Raw genomic sequence first — 15,428 nt, forward strand, 5'->3', positions numbered from 1 at the left:
GTCGTCTCCATTGGATATTTTTATTTTTTATTTTTGTTTTACACTTTTATTAAATTCAGATCAAGCACAGCCATACAAATACTAGAAGAAAGAGTTTGAGTATCCTCTTTAGCGCTGAAATTTAAGTATTTATTATGTAGCACTGAAATAACCAATACAACAGCTTCAACAGTTCATTGCTGTTCAGTCACATACACAGTACACTAACCAACAGGAATCAAGTATACAGTACACCACATTTTTTGTGTGCTTAGAAATCAATATCATCATCTTCTATGATCTTAATGTGATTTTGAAATCACTGTCATCATCTTCTATGATCTTAATGTGATTTTTGTCGCTTTGCTCCTCTTCCTCCTCCTCTTCATGCTTGCTGTCCTCAGCATCCTCTGGCCGGTGAAACTCCTTGTAAATACCGCCCAGGGCTTTCGCTGCTTCCAGTGAAACTTTCAAGAATCCAATCACCTCCTGCTCTTCATCCACCCGCACAACTGGAGAAAACATGCAAATGAAACAATGAGGCCTCCTCGAGAGATCCAACGCAATGTGCTTCATAAACTGCCAAAGAAACGCCTACTGTCAATTTGCCGTTCAATGACATCATTTCCTGTCAGCAGCAGCTCCTGCAGATCCAGAAAAGCATAGCCGACATCCGCGCATTCCTCGTCGTCATCCATCGGCTCGCTGACAATTGTGAACTTTAACCTGTTGTGCCAACATTTGTGTGAAGGAATCCAGTACATGAAGAAAATCGACAGTTTTCAAACAACGTGAGATACTATACCAGCGCCTATTGGGGTCACTGCCCTCCACCATGGTGTATAGATACTGTCTGAGTGGCGCTGACAGTGAACCATCCACATAGATGACTTCAGAGCAAGAGAGGAATTTGACCATCAGCGAAAAGAACACTTAAAATCCACACACAGTCATTATTTTTCTCTGCTGTCACCTCTTGTGAAATTGTAGTAAATCTCCTCCCCAGCTCTGGGCTTGCGGAGGGACACAGGCGTCTCGGTGGTCTCCATGGGGACGCCCAGCAGCCGATATTCCACGTAGACGCGCTGCACCGAGTTGTCTAGCGCCACGCGCGAGGAGGGTTCAAAGCTCAAGGACAGGATCTCCACTCTCAGTTTGTTTCCCTGAAGGGAGGGAAGTTGATTTTACCATGGGATTCTTTGAAAAGGGTTTAAATAGATTAATTTGACCTGTCTTTTCTTTGGTTTGGATGGGATGATGAGGTCACTTGTTGTAGTATCCGAAGACTCTGACGGTTCTTCAGCTGCTCCACAGTAGATAAAGAAAAAATTAAACACTTTCCACTATTCTGTTGATGAGATCAATGTGCAAAAGTCAGACTATTCCTACCGCTCTCACTCCTATCCTCATTTTTCTCCTCCTCCAGCTCCTCCACTTCATCCACTGACACCACATCCACAGAAGGAATATTCTGAAAATCAAAACACAGTGCATCCAATTTTTCTCCGATTTTATATATTATTTGACCAAATTCCTGCGGGTTCCTACCAGAGTACCACCCTCACTAGCAGAGCTGTTTCTCAGCGGAGACTCTCTGGAAGTTGTTTCTGGAGATCTTAAGGGTTCAATGAAGAGAGTTGTGATATGCTGAGGTGTCCATATACCCCATTATGTTTTTAAAGAGGAAGTGAACGCGGCATTCTGATGAATATTGCGTTTATGGAATATAAGTTAAGAAGCAAAATACACCCGTTTTTATCCATCTCAAGAGATCATTTTGTCACTCAGGTAACGGCCAATCCCAGCTCACCTGTTTACTCAACCTGAGCCCTGAGCAACTGTGATGTCATTTTCAGTCAACAGCAAGTGGCAAAATGGCCGCCCTCTGAGACGGGCAAAAATGAGTGGATTTTACTTCTCATATTCCACAAACGCAATAAAAAGCAGAACACCGTGTTTCGACTAGTGGGGCTGCATACAACACATTTGGATTAACTTCCCCATGTAAGTGTAACTTACTTTGACATTGGTAGATCAGACGACATGGTCAACGCAACTGGGGGTCCCTTGTCGCGTAGGCCAGATCGCTTGGCGCCGAATGGTTTTATGTCGTCGGATGCAGGCTGTTAACAGAGAGCATTCAGAACATGAGCATTACCCCGTTAGCGTACCCCGATGTCATGCTTATAAAACCTCACACAAGCTTTTGTCTTCCTTTGTCTTGTTTTGTGTTCTCCTGATCCAAGTTGCTGCATCTGGTGGAAACAAGTCAAATATGGAAGAGTCACATCCATTTGGCAAATGTCAGCAGAAAGAAAGAATAATACCTTGACTCTTGGCTTGGCGATGGGCCTCGGTGACACTTGTTCTTCTTCCCGCCTCAGGTCGCTGGCATTCGCTGGCGGCTGAAATGGGTATTTCCATTTAATCAGCACCCTGACCGTGCCCCGAGGACCCCCGGCTGGATCACGTAGCACGTAATCACCTGGAAATAAGGAAGGTTTAGGTCCCACTGACATGGATTTTTTTGAGGCTGGTTCCGATATTTGGCACAATAAAACTCTGATAACTGATTTTTGGTCCCTTTGCGCTTACAATAACAAAGATATGAATTACACGCAGAACATTCAACTGTTTTATTTTTCATTTTGTTTAAATAGTCGTCATATTTGTCTTATGTTGTATTGTAGATAAATAAGATTTAAAGGGATACTTGACTCATTGAACCATTTTCAGCAGTAACAAGTTAATATTTTTTTCCAGAATAGATTTGATAACTTCATTATTTTTTTTTTTATGTACAATGAATAACTTTAATTAAAAACGAATTTTTCCACTTGCTGGCGATTAAAAATGACATCACCTGTGCTGAGGAAGTACGTAACGACCAATCACGGCTTACCTGTTTTCTGGGTTTGGTTAGCAAACTGAGCCATGATTGGTCGTTACCAACTCCTCAGCACAGGTGATGACATCTTCTGTCGACAGCAAGTGGAAAAAAATAGTTTTTAAAAAGGGATACTTTAACTCATTGAACAATCTTCAGCAGTGAAAAGTTAATATTTTATCCAGAATGAATTTGTCATTATTTTTCATGTATAATTAATACTTTTAATTAAAAAGTAATTTTTCTACTTGCTGTCGACTGATGATGACATCACCTGTGCTGAGGAAGTAGGTAACGACCAATCATGGCTGTCTCAGCACAGGTGATGTCATCATCAGTCGACATTAAGTAGAAAAACTACTTTTTAAAGGTACTAATTGTACATGAAAATTAATGAAGTTACCACATTAATTATAGGCAAAATATTAACTTTTTACTGCTGAAAATAGCTCAATGAGTCAAGTATCATTTAAAAGCTATTAATTCAAAATGAAAAATAATGAAGTTGTAAAATTCATTCTGGACAAAATATTAACTTTTTAATGATGGAAATGGCTCAATGAGTCAAGTATCTCTTTAAGTGGAGCTTCAGCTCCTCTCTTGGATTCTTGGTTCGGAATGTTCTTCGCAGAGGATAAAGAACATATTGCTGTAAATGTTATATTATCTTCATTTACCTTCACATATCTGTTGCTTAAAGGAACATATTGATGTTAATTGCCAGCTTGTATCTTTAAAAACTCACTGAAAGAACAAGATCCCTTTGGATTTCTGAATGAATTTCCTGAATATATTTTGCTTTCCAAGAGAACACACCTATGATCTCCTTGCCCGTAGCCAGCGTTCTCAGTGGGATAGGCGTTTTAGCCAAGTAGGCTGGCGGAATCTGGTCATCGCTATCATCAAACGCATACACCCAAAGACTGCTCGACCTGCGCGATTGAATGAAAACACGTTTTTACACTTCACCGAAAAGCCATCTTAAATATGAAAGATCATTCTCACTGTGTACCTCAGGTAGCGCAACACATCTGCTGTGACTGCAAGTGGATAGCTGGCAGTGTCACGGAAGACTGGGTCTGCAGTGGCCGGGACTGTTTTGGACACGTGTGGCTGCAGGTCGTAGAGCCTGTAGGTCAGGTATGCATCAGGAAGTAGCCCGGGCCATCGCCCACTGAGACCCTCACAGCAGTCCAGCAGCAGCAGCAGCTCATTGGGGATCCCGCCGCCGTAGTCGTACAACTCCTGTTGGGGGCAGAAAGTGACAAGTCACAGATGGGATTTATTTATTTATTTGTAATTAACCGATCATATTTACTGCGTGGCCGTCTTCTCGCCAGCCCAGGGTGACGTGAGTAGGTATTGTGTGTGTTGCTGTGATCCTGTCGTTGTCTCTTGCCGCCATGCCCTCCATGGGCTCTGTAGGCGGGAACAATCGCGCCCAGAATTCCACAATACCAACTACTTCCCCCTCAGAACCTTGACGAGAGACAAGAATGTAAGGTCGCAAAATCAATTGATTAAAAGTGACACATTTTGCGCACATCCAATTTGAAATATAGTTTTTCAGCTGTACCATTTTTTCTAAAATGATTTATGTCTTTATTTTGTTTTATTTGGAAATTTTTAAAGTGATTTATTTTATTTATTATTTATTTTAGTTGTTTTTTTTGTTTTTTTTAGACATTGTGTATTTGTGAAGAGCAAGCAACCACGCACTCGTGATGGCAGCCGTTACTATAGCATTGGCCGCCCTCTTGTGGCCGAAATATAGTTTTTCAGCTGTACCATTTTTTCTAAAATGCTTTATTCCTTTATTTTGTTTTATTTTGAACTTTCTAAAATGCTTTATTTTATTTATTTTGTTATTCATTTTAATTGTTTTTTTAGACATTGTGTATTTGTGAAGCGCAAGCAACCACGCAGTCGTGATGGCAGCCGTTACGAGCATTGGCCGCCCTCTTGTGGCCGTAAGATATTTTTTCAACTGTACCATTTTTTTTCTAAAATGCTTTATTTCTTTATTTTGTTTTATTTTGAACTTTATAAAATGCTTTATTATTATTTTTTTAATTAATTTTAGTTGGGTTTTTTTTAGACATTGTGTATTTGTGAAGCGCAAGCAACCACGCACTGCCGCCCTCTTGTGGCCGTTTTCAGGAACTAAAAGCACACGTATGACAGATGCCCATGAAGAATCACATATACAAACACATTTTGACTGGGACATTTTCTGGCCGCTGTATGGTTAGTTTCATTTCATTTATTTAATTATTAAAATTCATTTTATTGTATGTTCCATACAAAATATGTATTTTGTGAACAAACGGAAAATTGCCATTGATTTCATGCAGCTTTAAGGAAAAATTTTATATTGGGATTTATATTAGGATTTTCTTTAAAATTATTTGTCAATGTTTTTTGATAAATTTTATGTATAAAAAGTCTGAAAAAAAAGTTGGATAGAACATCCCTATAGTTAATTCAAATTCTAACCTTCTGTGTACCTGTGATGTTGACACGGCCATTCGTGCGCTCTCCTCTCCTCTCCATGGCCCCCATGAGGGACAAGTGACCACTTCCGTGCGTCACAAAGCGGACACCCCCAATTGCCTGGTGGAGCTCCACTCTGACCCTTGCGGCCTGAACCTGCAGCCTGCCCAGATCTCGGGCTGTCAAAGCGTAATGGGAGGTGAAGCCATACTTTGGCTGGCTTCCCACCACCACAGGAGTGGAGTGAACTTCAAAGTCTAAAAGGCTGTAGGTGCAGAAGGTCACCATGTCTTCAGCTTGGCCTGCGTGAAGGTTGCTCATATTCTGAAGGCACCCTGGAGTGAAGGTGGCAGCCTGAAGTAGAAGGACAGCAGATTAGATCATTAACATCTAGCCATGAACACAACACGACAAGTATTATTTTACCTTGATGTGAAGTTCTAGTAGGGACTCTCCAAGCCTGAGAGGAGCACAGGAAATGTCCTCCTCAAAGGCCGGGACTACTTCCTGGTCTCCCGATGGCCATGTGTACTGTACTGGCATGGTCCCTTTGTGATTTTTCGTACTGTATGCAAATGCTTTCAACTGGGCTTCAGGACACAAACAGGTCAATTTAATTTTTCTTTCCATGAAATGAAGATTTGAACGTGACACATTAGATGATTCGTACCTTGTAAAGTGTGAACCTGGCGAGCTCTTTTGGTTAAAACTTTGTCTTTCTCTGCCATTGCCATCCTCACCTGCTCCCTTTCTGTTTCCAACCTTTCCTTGACTGTGTCCAACTCGCCCTTTATGTAGAAACATTCTGTTATAAGTCGGAAAGGGCGATTTTTGTGACTTAGTCATATTGAGGGCGTGAAGGCACCTGAAGGTCTTCACTGATGCGGTGCTCCAGTAAAAGGAGGCTTCTGGTTTTCTGTAACTCCAGCACGGTCTCGGCGTGTGATGCTTGGATGTTGGTCAGCTCGGCGTCCTCCTTCCCGTCGTCAGGCCCGAGGAAACGCAAACCCTCCCTGCTCTCCTGCTGCATCCGGAATTCCTGCTCCATGTGGGAAGACAAGAAAGCTCACGTAAAAGGCCAACATTTAGACGAAAACAGATCTTCTTTGCTTCCCCACCTTGATCTGTAGAAGTGTTTCGCTGAGCTCTTCATCGCTCATGTCGAACTCCTGGATGAAGAGATTGAGAATGAATCATTTCAGAGAGGTCAAACAATGACATGCTAGTGTTTTGTGCATCATTTCTGTGTTTATTAACCTTAGTGACTGAGTCCAATCTGTTCTGCAGGCAGGATATTTGTTCTTTGTACTGAAGAATCTCGCCTTCCAGGTGTTTTAGTTCAACTACACAAAAACAAAGACGCTATTGTATCGAGTAAGCGGTGGGTTTCTATACGCTAGGGTCGAAATAAGTGATTTTGCATCACAATTTGTGAGTCAAAATTAGCATCAACACACAATGATTAGCAAAACAGAATCACTGATTTTTCCCAATAATTGAACCTCCAAGACTGTCCCAAAAAGTTTAGCTAACAGTTTAGCTAGCTAACAAATGAGCTTCAGCTGGCAGATAGTGCGGCTACATGTGGCATATTTTTTCCTAAGTCAGTAATCATTGAGCCCAGCAGTGAATAAGCAACACTTCTGACAAGTATTGTCACCAAAGGATGACAAGGAAAGATGGAGAAGCTATGCTAACTGCTAAGCTAACCTAACATGCAATCACGAAATACCGGTGTCGGTACTAGATGTGATCGGGTTGCCAGATCGTATCGGGGTCGCCTAACGAACACGTCCTGCTACAGGATTGGCTGGAAATTATCCAGTTGATGTCAAACGTTGGTAAGAAAATATTAAAGATGTAATTTAAATAACAAAATGTACAGACTGAAATCGTAAAAACGTAAATAAACCTAAGAATATAAACGAAAACATATATTGAATAAATAATCAAATAGATTGACTAAATGATACACAAAATAATTGTTTCGGATGTGACAAATATTGTCAGTTTAGATTGTTAATGTGTTCCGATTATCATTAAGACTGTTTTTTGTTATTGTGATTGATTTGTGAACAGCTAATAAAGAAACCAAACTGAAGCTAACTTCGTTAGTGCTGCTGTATTGATGTCACCAGCAAGCATGAAGGCACTACAAGCTATTTTTTTTCCACTCTTAAAGTATCATGCTTTTATATTTTTAGGTGTATTTAAGTTGTTACAATTTTAGTCTATACATTTTGTTATTTTGAACAATTATAAACGGACAATTTGCGGACAATCCTATAGCGTGACGTCATCTGCAGGCGACCCCGATACAATCTGGCAGCCCGATAACATTTTACACCGACACCAAAATTAAATGCTTGGGTGATCAAGTACAATTTTCACAGAAGTGTGCAGTACTCAACTTTGTCTAATTCACTAAGTCACACAGCTAACAGTTCTGAAATCGGAAATTAACCCATTCGGAACTAAGTTCAAATTGATTTTTTTTTCTACTAAACACAAAGTGAATTTAAGAAATAAAAATGGTTGTTTATGTGAATTAATGCCAATTTAATTGGTAATAGCTATTGTTGTATATTTGTTGCTTAATTAAATTCTTTGCTTCAGGTTTCTGTAATTAACCTGGGAAAAACTGCTCTGCAAAAATTTGAAAATTGCTCTTCAAATGAAGTCCTTGATTATCAAAACTGCCCGAGAAAGAAAAAGTTATTCCGAGCGTTGATACGTGAATCCTTACATAGTTGACTAAATTAAACAACAATGAAAACTATCTACTAATATGTCAGTATACCATTATGTTGCCCCTCCAGCATCTCCTTCTCTTGTCTGAGCTTCTCCGCCTCTGACTGCAGTCTGCCTCGCTCCTCCCTCTCAGTTTGCAGCGTTGCCGCCAGGATCTGGATGTCCATCCTGCAGATGTCGTCCTCCGGCTCCTCCCTCTGCACGTTGACCTCCTTGTGTTTGTCCATGTGGCCGTCACGGCTGGCGTAAGTCGATAAAGTACTAAGGGAGCGAGAGAAAACAAATGTCAATGAAGCATTTTAAGTGGCATGAATATATTTTGTAGTTACCTCTCAAGTAGGGAGTCGTAGTTTTCTTTTATTCGATCCTTCTCTCCCTCCAGGTCTGTTATACGCTCTTGTAGCTAGAAGAAAAATAATCCTGTTGTTGAATGGCATATGCAATAAAAAAGAACTTACCCGGTCATTGGGGTCTACGGACCTTGTCCAGGTTCTGTAGAGACAGACCGGCAGTTGTCAGCTCAGCCTCCAACGTCAGAGCTCTGTGCCTCTCCTGCTTCAGCTGCTCACTCAGCTCTTCCACTTTCTCTAGAAGAAGAGTCTGGCTTTCCTGAAGAGACCTCTGACTCTGGAAAGGAAAAATGCTTAAATAATGAATACGAGGATACGGTAAGATGGTGAAGTATGTGTTTACCTCCTCCAGCTGGTTCTCATAGGCCTGTAAAAAAAGAACATGATGATGTATCGATATTGTCCCTCATGATGTGGCCGAAAGCGTCGCACCTGTTGCAGATCGACAATCTTCTCCTGCGTGACCCTCAGGGTGGCGCTCTTCTCAGAAAGCTGCTTTTGGAGAGAGATGACGTCCACGTTCTCTCGGATGTTAATCCTGAGCGGACAAGTAGAAAAGTACATTTTTAGTGTAGTCGTGTAGATTTTTAATCATCCACGTCACGGCGATCTGCAAATTTAGATTCAAGGTTACTGTGAGTCACACAATCTTATTTTTCTTCCGCACATTATTTTGACATCAATCTACTTCTACATAATTCATACAATTCACATCCGTATAATTTCAACACTCCAAAAATTCACATTTTTGCAAGCTATTACTTTTTTCATTCCCAAGATGCACAGTTTTCCACATATTCAACATTTTCAACCACAAATTCCCCACTCACTCCCAAAGGGATATTCGACATAACAGTCACATCATTCCCATTTGAAATTCAAAACATTCAGCTCATTCAAATCACCTTGAAAATATTTGCCAAAAAAAATTCAAAGTCACAAACACACCCAATAAAAATCCACATTTATTCTCATTTCACATCAATTAACGTCATTCCTTATCATGTCACATCATTCCACGTGAATTAGCATCATTGCACATCATGCAACATCCTTCCATACTTTTTCATTCAGCAATCATATGCAATTTCTCCAGAAATTGCAAATGTCTAGTCACTTGAAGACGTTTCACCCTTAATCCAAAATAGTTCATCAGTTTCTACATTTTAATGTGTGGAATTTCCACATCTCGATTCAACCTTAGCAAAATCTTATCGCGATGTTCATGCTGTCCTCACCTGTGCCTTTCCACCTGTTGCCTTTTCATCTCTTTCAATGTTCCGTCCATCTCTTTCTCTTTATCTCGGAGTGTTTCCCGGAGGGTCTGGGCGGTCAGCTGGAGCTCCATTACTCTCATTTGCTCGCTCACATTTCTGGGAGAAGATGTGGAATGGCGATTGGTGAATGAACTATTACGTTCTCATTTTATTTCTCACATACAATTTAGCCATGTCTCCTCTGGTGTCCTCCATTGGGGGACAGTAGCGGGGCGGGGCTGTGTGGGCCAGCCTACTAACTCCTCCATCCACTTCCGTACCTTTTGTACCTTTGGGGAGAAGAAAGACCGAACGATTAAAGTGTCTTTTTACTCTGAACTGGTTGGAGCACCTCCGTACAGAACAATAGCACACCTTTGCTGAACTTGTATTGCGTGCGACCCCCAAGATCCAGAATGTGCTGCTTGGCCAGGCCGAGTTTGTTTTGTAAAATGACTTTCTGACTCTCCAGTGAGGCCACGCGACTTTCCAACTCCTGCAGCGCGTCCTCCATGTCTTTCTCTTTGGTACTGCCGGACCCCGGCCCCGCCTGACGGAGACGCATCAGTCTAGTAGACATTCTTTTGGGGAGAAAATGAACTACTCAGACCACCTGAGACTTATGTTTTCGAGACCTTTTTTTTTAACGTATTGCTTTGTGCTTGACTATCGCACATCACCTGCGCATCTTCTGCTCCTGTGCTCGTGTGTGCTTTCTGAGGACAACATTTTCTTCTTGCATGTTAAGGCATAGATCCTCCAGTTGCTCCCTGGGGAGGCGAAATAACCGCTGAGGATCTGGAATGACGGGAGAGAACATTACTTGATAAAAACCTTGAAATAAGTTTTGCACTCTAAAAACAGTTGAGTCAGAAATGAGCCGATTCACTACTTTACTCAATTTGACCCAACTTGCTTGGTTAATTGCACCGTTTTTTATTTTTTTTTTATTTTATTTATTTATTTTTATTTTTTTAATAAAACAACCCCCTTCCCTGCGATTGGCTGGCAACCAGTTCAGTGTATACCCCGCCTACTGCCCGAAGCCGGCTGGGATAGGCTCCAGTACCACCGCGATTCTTGTGAGGAGCAAAGTGGTTAAGAAAATGGATGGATGGATAAAACAACCCCCCCAAATTTGGGTCATTTTGTACAAGGCAACCCCCCTAAAAATGTGGGTTATTTTGTATAAACAATCCCCCCAAAATTAGGTTGTTTTGTGCAAGACAACCCAAAATAATGGACACATTTTGTATAAAACCAAACCAACCCCAATATTGGACTGTTCTTTTTTTTTTTCACCCCCCCAAAAAAAGGTCTCATTGCATTAAAAAAAAATGGGTCGTTTTGAAAAAACATTTTAAAATATCAATATCATTATTATCATCATTAGTATATATATATATATATATATATATATATATATATATATATATATATATATATATATATATAATTTTTTTTTTTTTAAGTGTCTTTTTGCGCAAAACAAGAAAACATGAAAAAATGGGCCTTTTGAAAAATCGGCCTTTTGTATAAAAAAAAATAACAAAAACAAGTCATTTTGTATATATATAAAAAACAACAACAACAACAAAATGGGTCGTCTAGTACAAAACAACCCAGAAAGTTGGATCAAATTGACCTGAAATGTTTTTAGCATTAAGGTGCTCTCACCTTTTGAAATCATGACATGATGCTTCTTCCATGGTTTCACATCACATACAGCATCTGCTCAGACAAGACATGTTTGCAGTCCTTTCATTTGAAACCTCTCAGCTGGACAAATTGGAACAAACCTGGGAGAGTGGGCATGAGTCCTCCCTTCGTCAGACCGACATCTCTTACTGGGAGGTCCCCCGCAGTCTCGTCCACCATGGGCGACATCACACCAACTATACACAGTCAACCAGCATAAAGTACCTGGATGGTTGATTTTTTAAAGACTGTGACTAACAACAACAGTATTAAAACATACTCATTGCTGTACATGCTCAAAACCACACTCAATAAGAGTATTTTAAGTCATGTAATCCTATTACATGAGACATTTTGTTGACCTCACTTGACAAAATCATAGCAAAGTGGATATATTGGAACTTACCCTGCATCGGCAACAATTCCAAGACATCTAAACATTCCGCTTGGTCAATGTGAGTTTTAATCCATCTTCATCCTGCTCTCATTGGCTAAGTAAACCTGAAGACCACCTCACGGCTCCATCTGCTTCTGTGGGTAATCCTGCCTGTGCACTAATCAGATTACATTGTGTGCTCCCAGGTCAGTTTAGCGGCATCAAGCAGAGACATTTTTAGTCGTGAGCTGCTCTGGGGCCTGTGCTCAAGGTGAAACTTGCAACAGGTTTGATTGGAAGTAATCACATACTGTATATGACCGGCATTCCACTTTTGATATAAAAATATACAGTATACACTAGGGGTGTGAATTGCCTAGTACCTGACGATTCGATTCGTATCACGATTCACAGGTCACGATTCGATTCGATACCGATTAATCCCGATACGAATGGTCACGATTCGATACCGAAAAAAAAAATAAATAAATAAATAAAAAAAATCGATTCTGACGATTATTGAATCGATTCGAGAATCGCGCGATGTAGTATCGCGATATATCGCCGAATCGATTATTTTTAACACCCCTAGTATACACTATAAACAAAGGAAACAACACCCATTGTAAACTACAGGTCAGTAATAATTATTGGTATCAAAATTAATCAACTAATTGATTACCAAATGAATGGACAACCGTCTCTCAGCAGCTATTATTCTCTGATTTTTGCAGTCCTTCATGAACGCATACTGATTATGGACTGACATCATATAAATTTCTTTTACTTGGGAAAACAACTGAACCAGACACTGAATCGGTTTGAGTACATCAATCCATTTCATGTGATATTGCTCAATTGTTGTTTAGTTATTTGTATCACTAAGCAATACCAAATAGCAATTGGTTGATAAACAGTAATCGAGGAGAAAAATGGTTTTGTAAAAAAAAAAAAAAAAATCCAATAAATCAAGGGTAAAATCAATGGAATCATCAATTCAAAAAATATTTCACAGTGACAGCCCTAAATGGGAGGTTTTAAAAAAAAACTAGCTTGTCAATTTGTGGCCGTGTTAGAGCGCCTCGTTGTCCCGTTGTGGAAAAGGCCCGTGACGTTCAGATTTTGCAGAATCAAGCATTTAGTTACTTTTTTAAATTACTAATAACGGGATCGTTATTTCAATTGTTAATATGGATTATGGGTTTTAAATTAAAAAAAAAATCTGAATCAAATGTTTCTGTGCTGTCTGTATTAGCTCAATTATATTGTAACGTCTAAATTCGTGCTTTCTTCCGCAGGTCGGATGACGAGCGGTGAGCTGTTCCTTCCGTTGTCATTCACATCCGGGTTGAAAAGTGGAAATATTTCCTCTGTGAAGAGAACGTGTGTAAAAGAATAGATGTGCGACTTTGTCTCGGCGTCGTAGAAGGACACCGTCCCGTCCGTTACGTCCAGAAATAAGCCGATGACCTTCGGCCTCTGGGGGAGATATAAAAGCTGTGCTTGTGCCGCACAGGCCCTGTACTCAGATGCCCGTCTCAGACACACAGCCCAGTATCCGTCTTGTGGACTGAGTGTCACCAAGCCCTTCCGGTTGACGGACGCCTGAGCCACCCCCAGGTCCCATGACGTCTTGTCCCCCACTTCCACTTCCCAATAGTGCCTCCCTGTGGTGAAACCCTGCGTGAAAAGACAGATTGTCTCCTGTAACTCCTCCCTCCTGCTCCTTCTGTTCAGTCTGGCGTTACCTCGGCGGCAAGCACGCATGGAACGGTGTCAAAGCGCTCAGGTAGGTCCGGCAGGTCCCGCTCAACATCTCCGTCCTGAACCCGTCTCCTGTCCTCAGACAGAACGAGCCACGGGTTGGCTGTCCTGGGATCTAAATAAACATCAGCTACAAAGGAGCACAATAATTGATATCATATTCTGAGACATGAGCATTATTTTATCTCTTTGCTTACTTGAATACTGCAACATCATGTCATGCTCTGCAAGTTATAAAAAAAAAAAAATAGTTGAATAGACAGCAGCCCTGTGTTAAGATGTTTCTTTGAAAACTCGCCTGACCTTGAATTGAAAGCGCTTTTAAAAAAGAGCAAAGTTGTTCATCAACGTGGACCAAAGCTCTCCTCACAATCCCCGGACATGGATCTGGGTGGATGACGCCGTCACAACAGGACTCGGACGCTGAAGACAACGCCGAAAACCTCTGACACACACAAAATGAAACGTATGCAACAACTGAAAAAAAAAGTAAACCACTTCCTGCTGCGATCGCCGCTGACCTGCAGAAGAAGGAGGCGGTCGTCTGTGTGGAGAAGCTGCTCCATCTCGTTCCTTCTCCTCTCAAGTTCGTTGACCTCCATCTCCAGCTGCGCCGTCAGTCTCTGGGCTGTGTGCTCCATCGCGGCCTGCCGCCTCTGGATGGTCTCCAGCAGCTCGGACCGGCTTCTCTCCAGAGTCTGGAACAGAGCAGAGAAGATCTCTGCGCTGCGGTCCATTTCCAACTTGGCATTTTCCTGGAGACATAAATGAAAGTTGCGGTTGTAATTGTCCACTAGAACACATATTTAAAATGAGATAGTTTAGCTTTTAGTCCGTTAGCTTAATGCTGGTTGGGTGCATACAACATATAATTGTAAAGAATTTTGGGGGGGTTCACTTTCCTGTTAAACAGATGAAATGTGCCACTTCAACACAGTACTTCCTGGAAGACAATTACTACTTTCCTAATATCTGGGGTGTCGCGCCATCCTTTGTGTTAGGCCTACTCACTTTGCTGAGTTCCACACAGTGTTGGATCTCTTCCACCTTCTGAAGTCTGTCCTGGATCATCTCTTGAACCTCCGAGTCCATCTGCTTCCTCCTGGCTCGAACACGCTCGGACATTTCCCTGGCGAAAGAGTTTTCGCAGAGCTCTGGCGGGGTGGCGAAGAGCGTGTCGCATTTGGGGCAGCTGGAGGCGGCGCTTTGGTCCCAGCGCGACGTGATGCAGCTGAGGCAGAAGCTGTGACCGCAGGGAATGGACACTGGCTCGGAAAACACATCTTGACAGATGCCACACTGGAGCAGCGCTTCTGACAAGAGTGCGCTGGGGGAGGCCATGACCTTCACAAATATCAACATACAATAACTTGCAAGTTGCAACAACAAATGAAATCACTTAGATAAGTGTTCTTAATTGCTTTTTGGGACCCATCAGTGTTAATTGAGTGGGATTACAAAATTGAATTGATTTTTAACTGGGACTAGAAGCTCAAACTACATGCATTAGCTGAACCACAAAAGACAAGTTCCTTATCATTAACTATAGCTGTTCAAAGTCCGCCATGCTCGCATGGACGTGAAATGTGAAGTTTGCTCTCTCATGTTGCATTTCACCTGTTTGCTGTCATTCATTGGCGAGTTATCATGATATAGTTAAAATTAGGACAGAGGTAAATTAAGTTTTTCATTGGTCCTACCTTGACGTTCGAAAGGAAAATCTCCCCTTGGGGCAGCGTAAGCACACACTTGCAGCAGCTGTAAACAGTCCTGCACTTTTCCACGTTTCAGTCGAGCCACGCCCACCGGAGGCGAACGTTTTGGTCCACAGGGGGAGGAGTAAATACGTCAGGATTTAATTCGTCCACAATATT

At 41.5% G+C, this 15,428-nt stretch overlaps 2 protein-coding genes across 2 annotated transcripts; both read right to left on the reverse strand.

Annotated features, from left to right (window-relative positions):
• Positions 1-37: 37 nt before the first annotated feature.
• On the reverse strand, positions 38-12,168 carry rpgrip1 (RPGR interacting protein 1). Its single transcript, XM_077499630.1, has 31 exons — positions 11,821-12,168; positions 11,516-11,611; positions 11,394-11,447; positions 10,397-10,514; positions 10,092-10,297; positions 9,901-10,006; positions 9,699-9,833; positions 8,893-8,998; positions 8,804-8,827; positions 8,591-8,737; positions 8,440-8,513; positions 8,160-8,371; positions 6,617-6,702; positions 6,478-6,528; positions 6,225-6,398; positions 6,030-6,147; positions 5,786-5,949; positions 5,374-5,713; positions 4,185-4,345; positions 3,879-4,111; positions 3,683-3,798; positions 2,307-2,464; positions 2,178-2,234; positions 1,999-2,102; positions 1,528-1,594; positions 1,369-1,450; positions 1,209-1,282; positions 953-1,142; positions 785-869; positions 578-705; positions 38-491 (listed from the first exon to the last, which is right to left on the reverse strand). The coding sequence occupies exons 1-31, from the start codon at positions 11,825-11,827 to the stop codon at positions 274-276; spliced, it is 3,891 nt and encodes a 1,296-aa protein (XP_077355756.1). The 5' UTR covers positions 11,828-12,168; the 3' UTR covers positions 38-273.
• Positions 12,169-13,024: 856 nt separating this feature from the next.
• Positions 13,025-15,390, reverse strand: LOC144003414 (E3 ubiquitin-protein ligase TRIM39-like). Its single transcript, XM_077499632.1, has 7 exons — positions 15,255-15,390; positions 14,566-14,898; positions 14,076-14,309; positions 13,858-13,999; positions 13,752-13,778; positions 13,539-13,684; positions 13,025-13,470 (listed from the first exon to the last, which is right to left on the reverse strand). The coding sequence occupies exons 2-7, from the start codon at positions 14,893-14,895 to the stop codon at positions 13,051-13,053; spliced, it is 1,299 nt and encodes a 432-aa protein (XP_077355758.1). The 5' UTR covers positions 14,896-14,898; positions 15,255-15,390; the 3' UTR covers positions 13,025-13,050.
• Positions 15,391-15,428: the final 38 nt, after the last annotated feature.

This window comes from Festucalex cinctus, chromosome 16 (assembly GCF_051991245.1).
Source record: "Festucalex cinctus isolate MCC-2025b chromosome 16, RoL_Fcin_1.0, whole genome shotgun sequence".
In the NCBI taxonomy this organism is placed as follows: domain Eukaryota; kingdom Metazoa; phylum Chordata; class Actinopteri; order Syngnathiformes; family Syngnathidae; genus Festucalex; species Festucalex cinctus.

What these genes read in the sequence shown, in the direction of transcription:
- LOC144003414 (XM_077499632.1), bottom strand. Translation starts at nt 14,895, where the DNA reads ATGGCCTCCCCCAGCGCACTCTTGTCAGAAGCGCTGCTCCAGTGTGGC. An exon ending in ACCGCCTCCTTCTTCTGCAG is followed by an intron (nt 14,000 to 14,075) that starts GTCAGCGGCGAT and finishes TGTGTGTGTCAG; the next exon opens with AGGTTTTCGGCGTTGTCTTC. An exon ending in CATGCGTGCTTGCCGCCGAG is followed by an intron (nt 13,471 to 13,538) that starts GTAACGCCAGAC and finishes CTTTTCACGCAG; the next exon opens with GGTTTCACCACAGGGAGGCA.
- rpgrip1 (XM_077499630.1), bottom strand. An exon ending in TCATGTCATGATTTCAAAAG is followed by an intron (nt 10,515 to 11,393) that starts GTGAGAGCACCT and finishes CCGTCATTCCAG; the next exon opens with ATCCTCAGCGGTTATTTCGC. An exon ending in AGTGACCCCAATAGGCGCTG is followed by an intron (nt 706 to 784) that starts GTATAGTATCTC and finishes TTGGCACAACAG; the next exon opens with GTTAAAGTTCACAATTGTCA.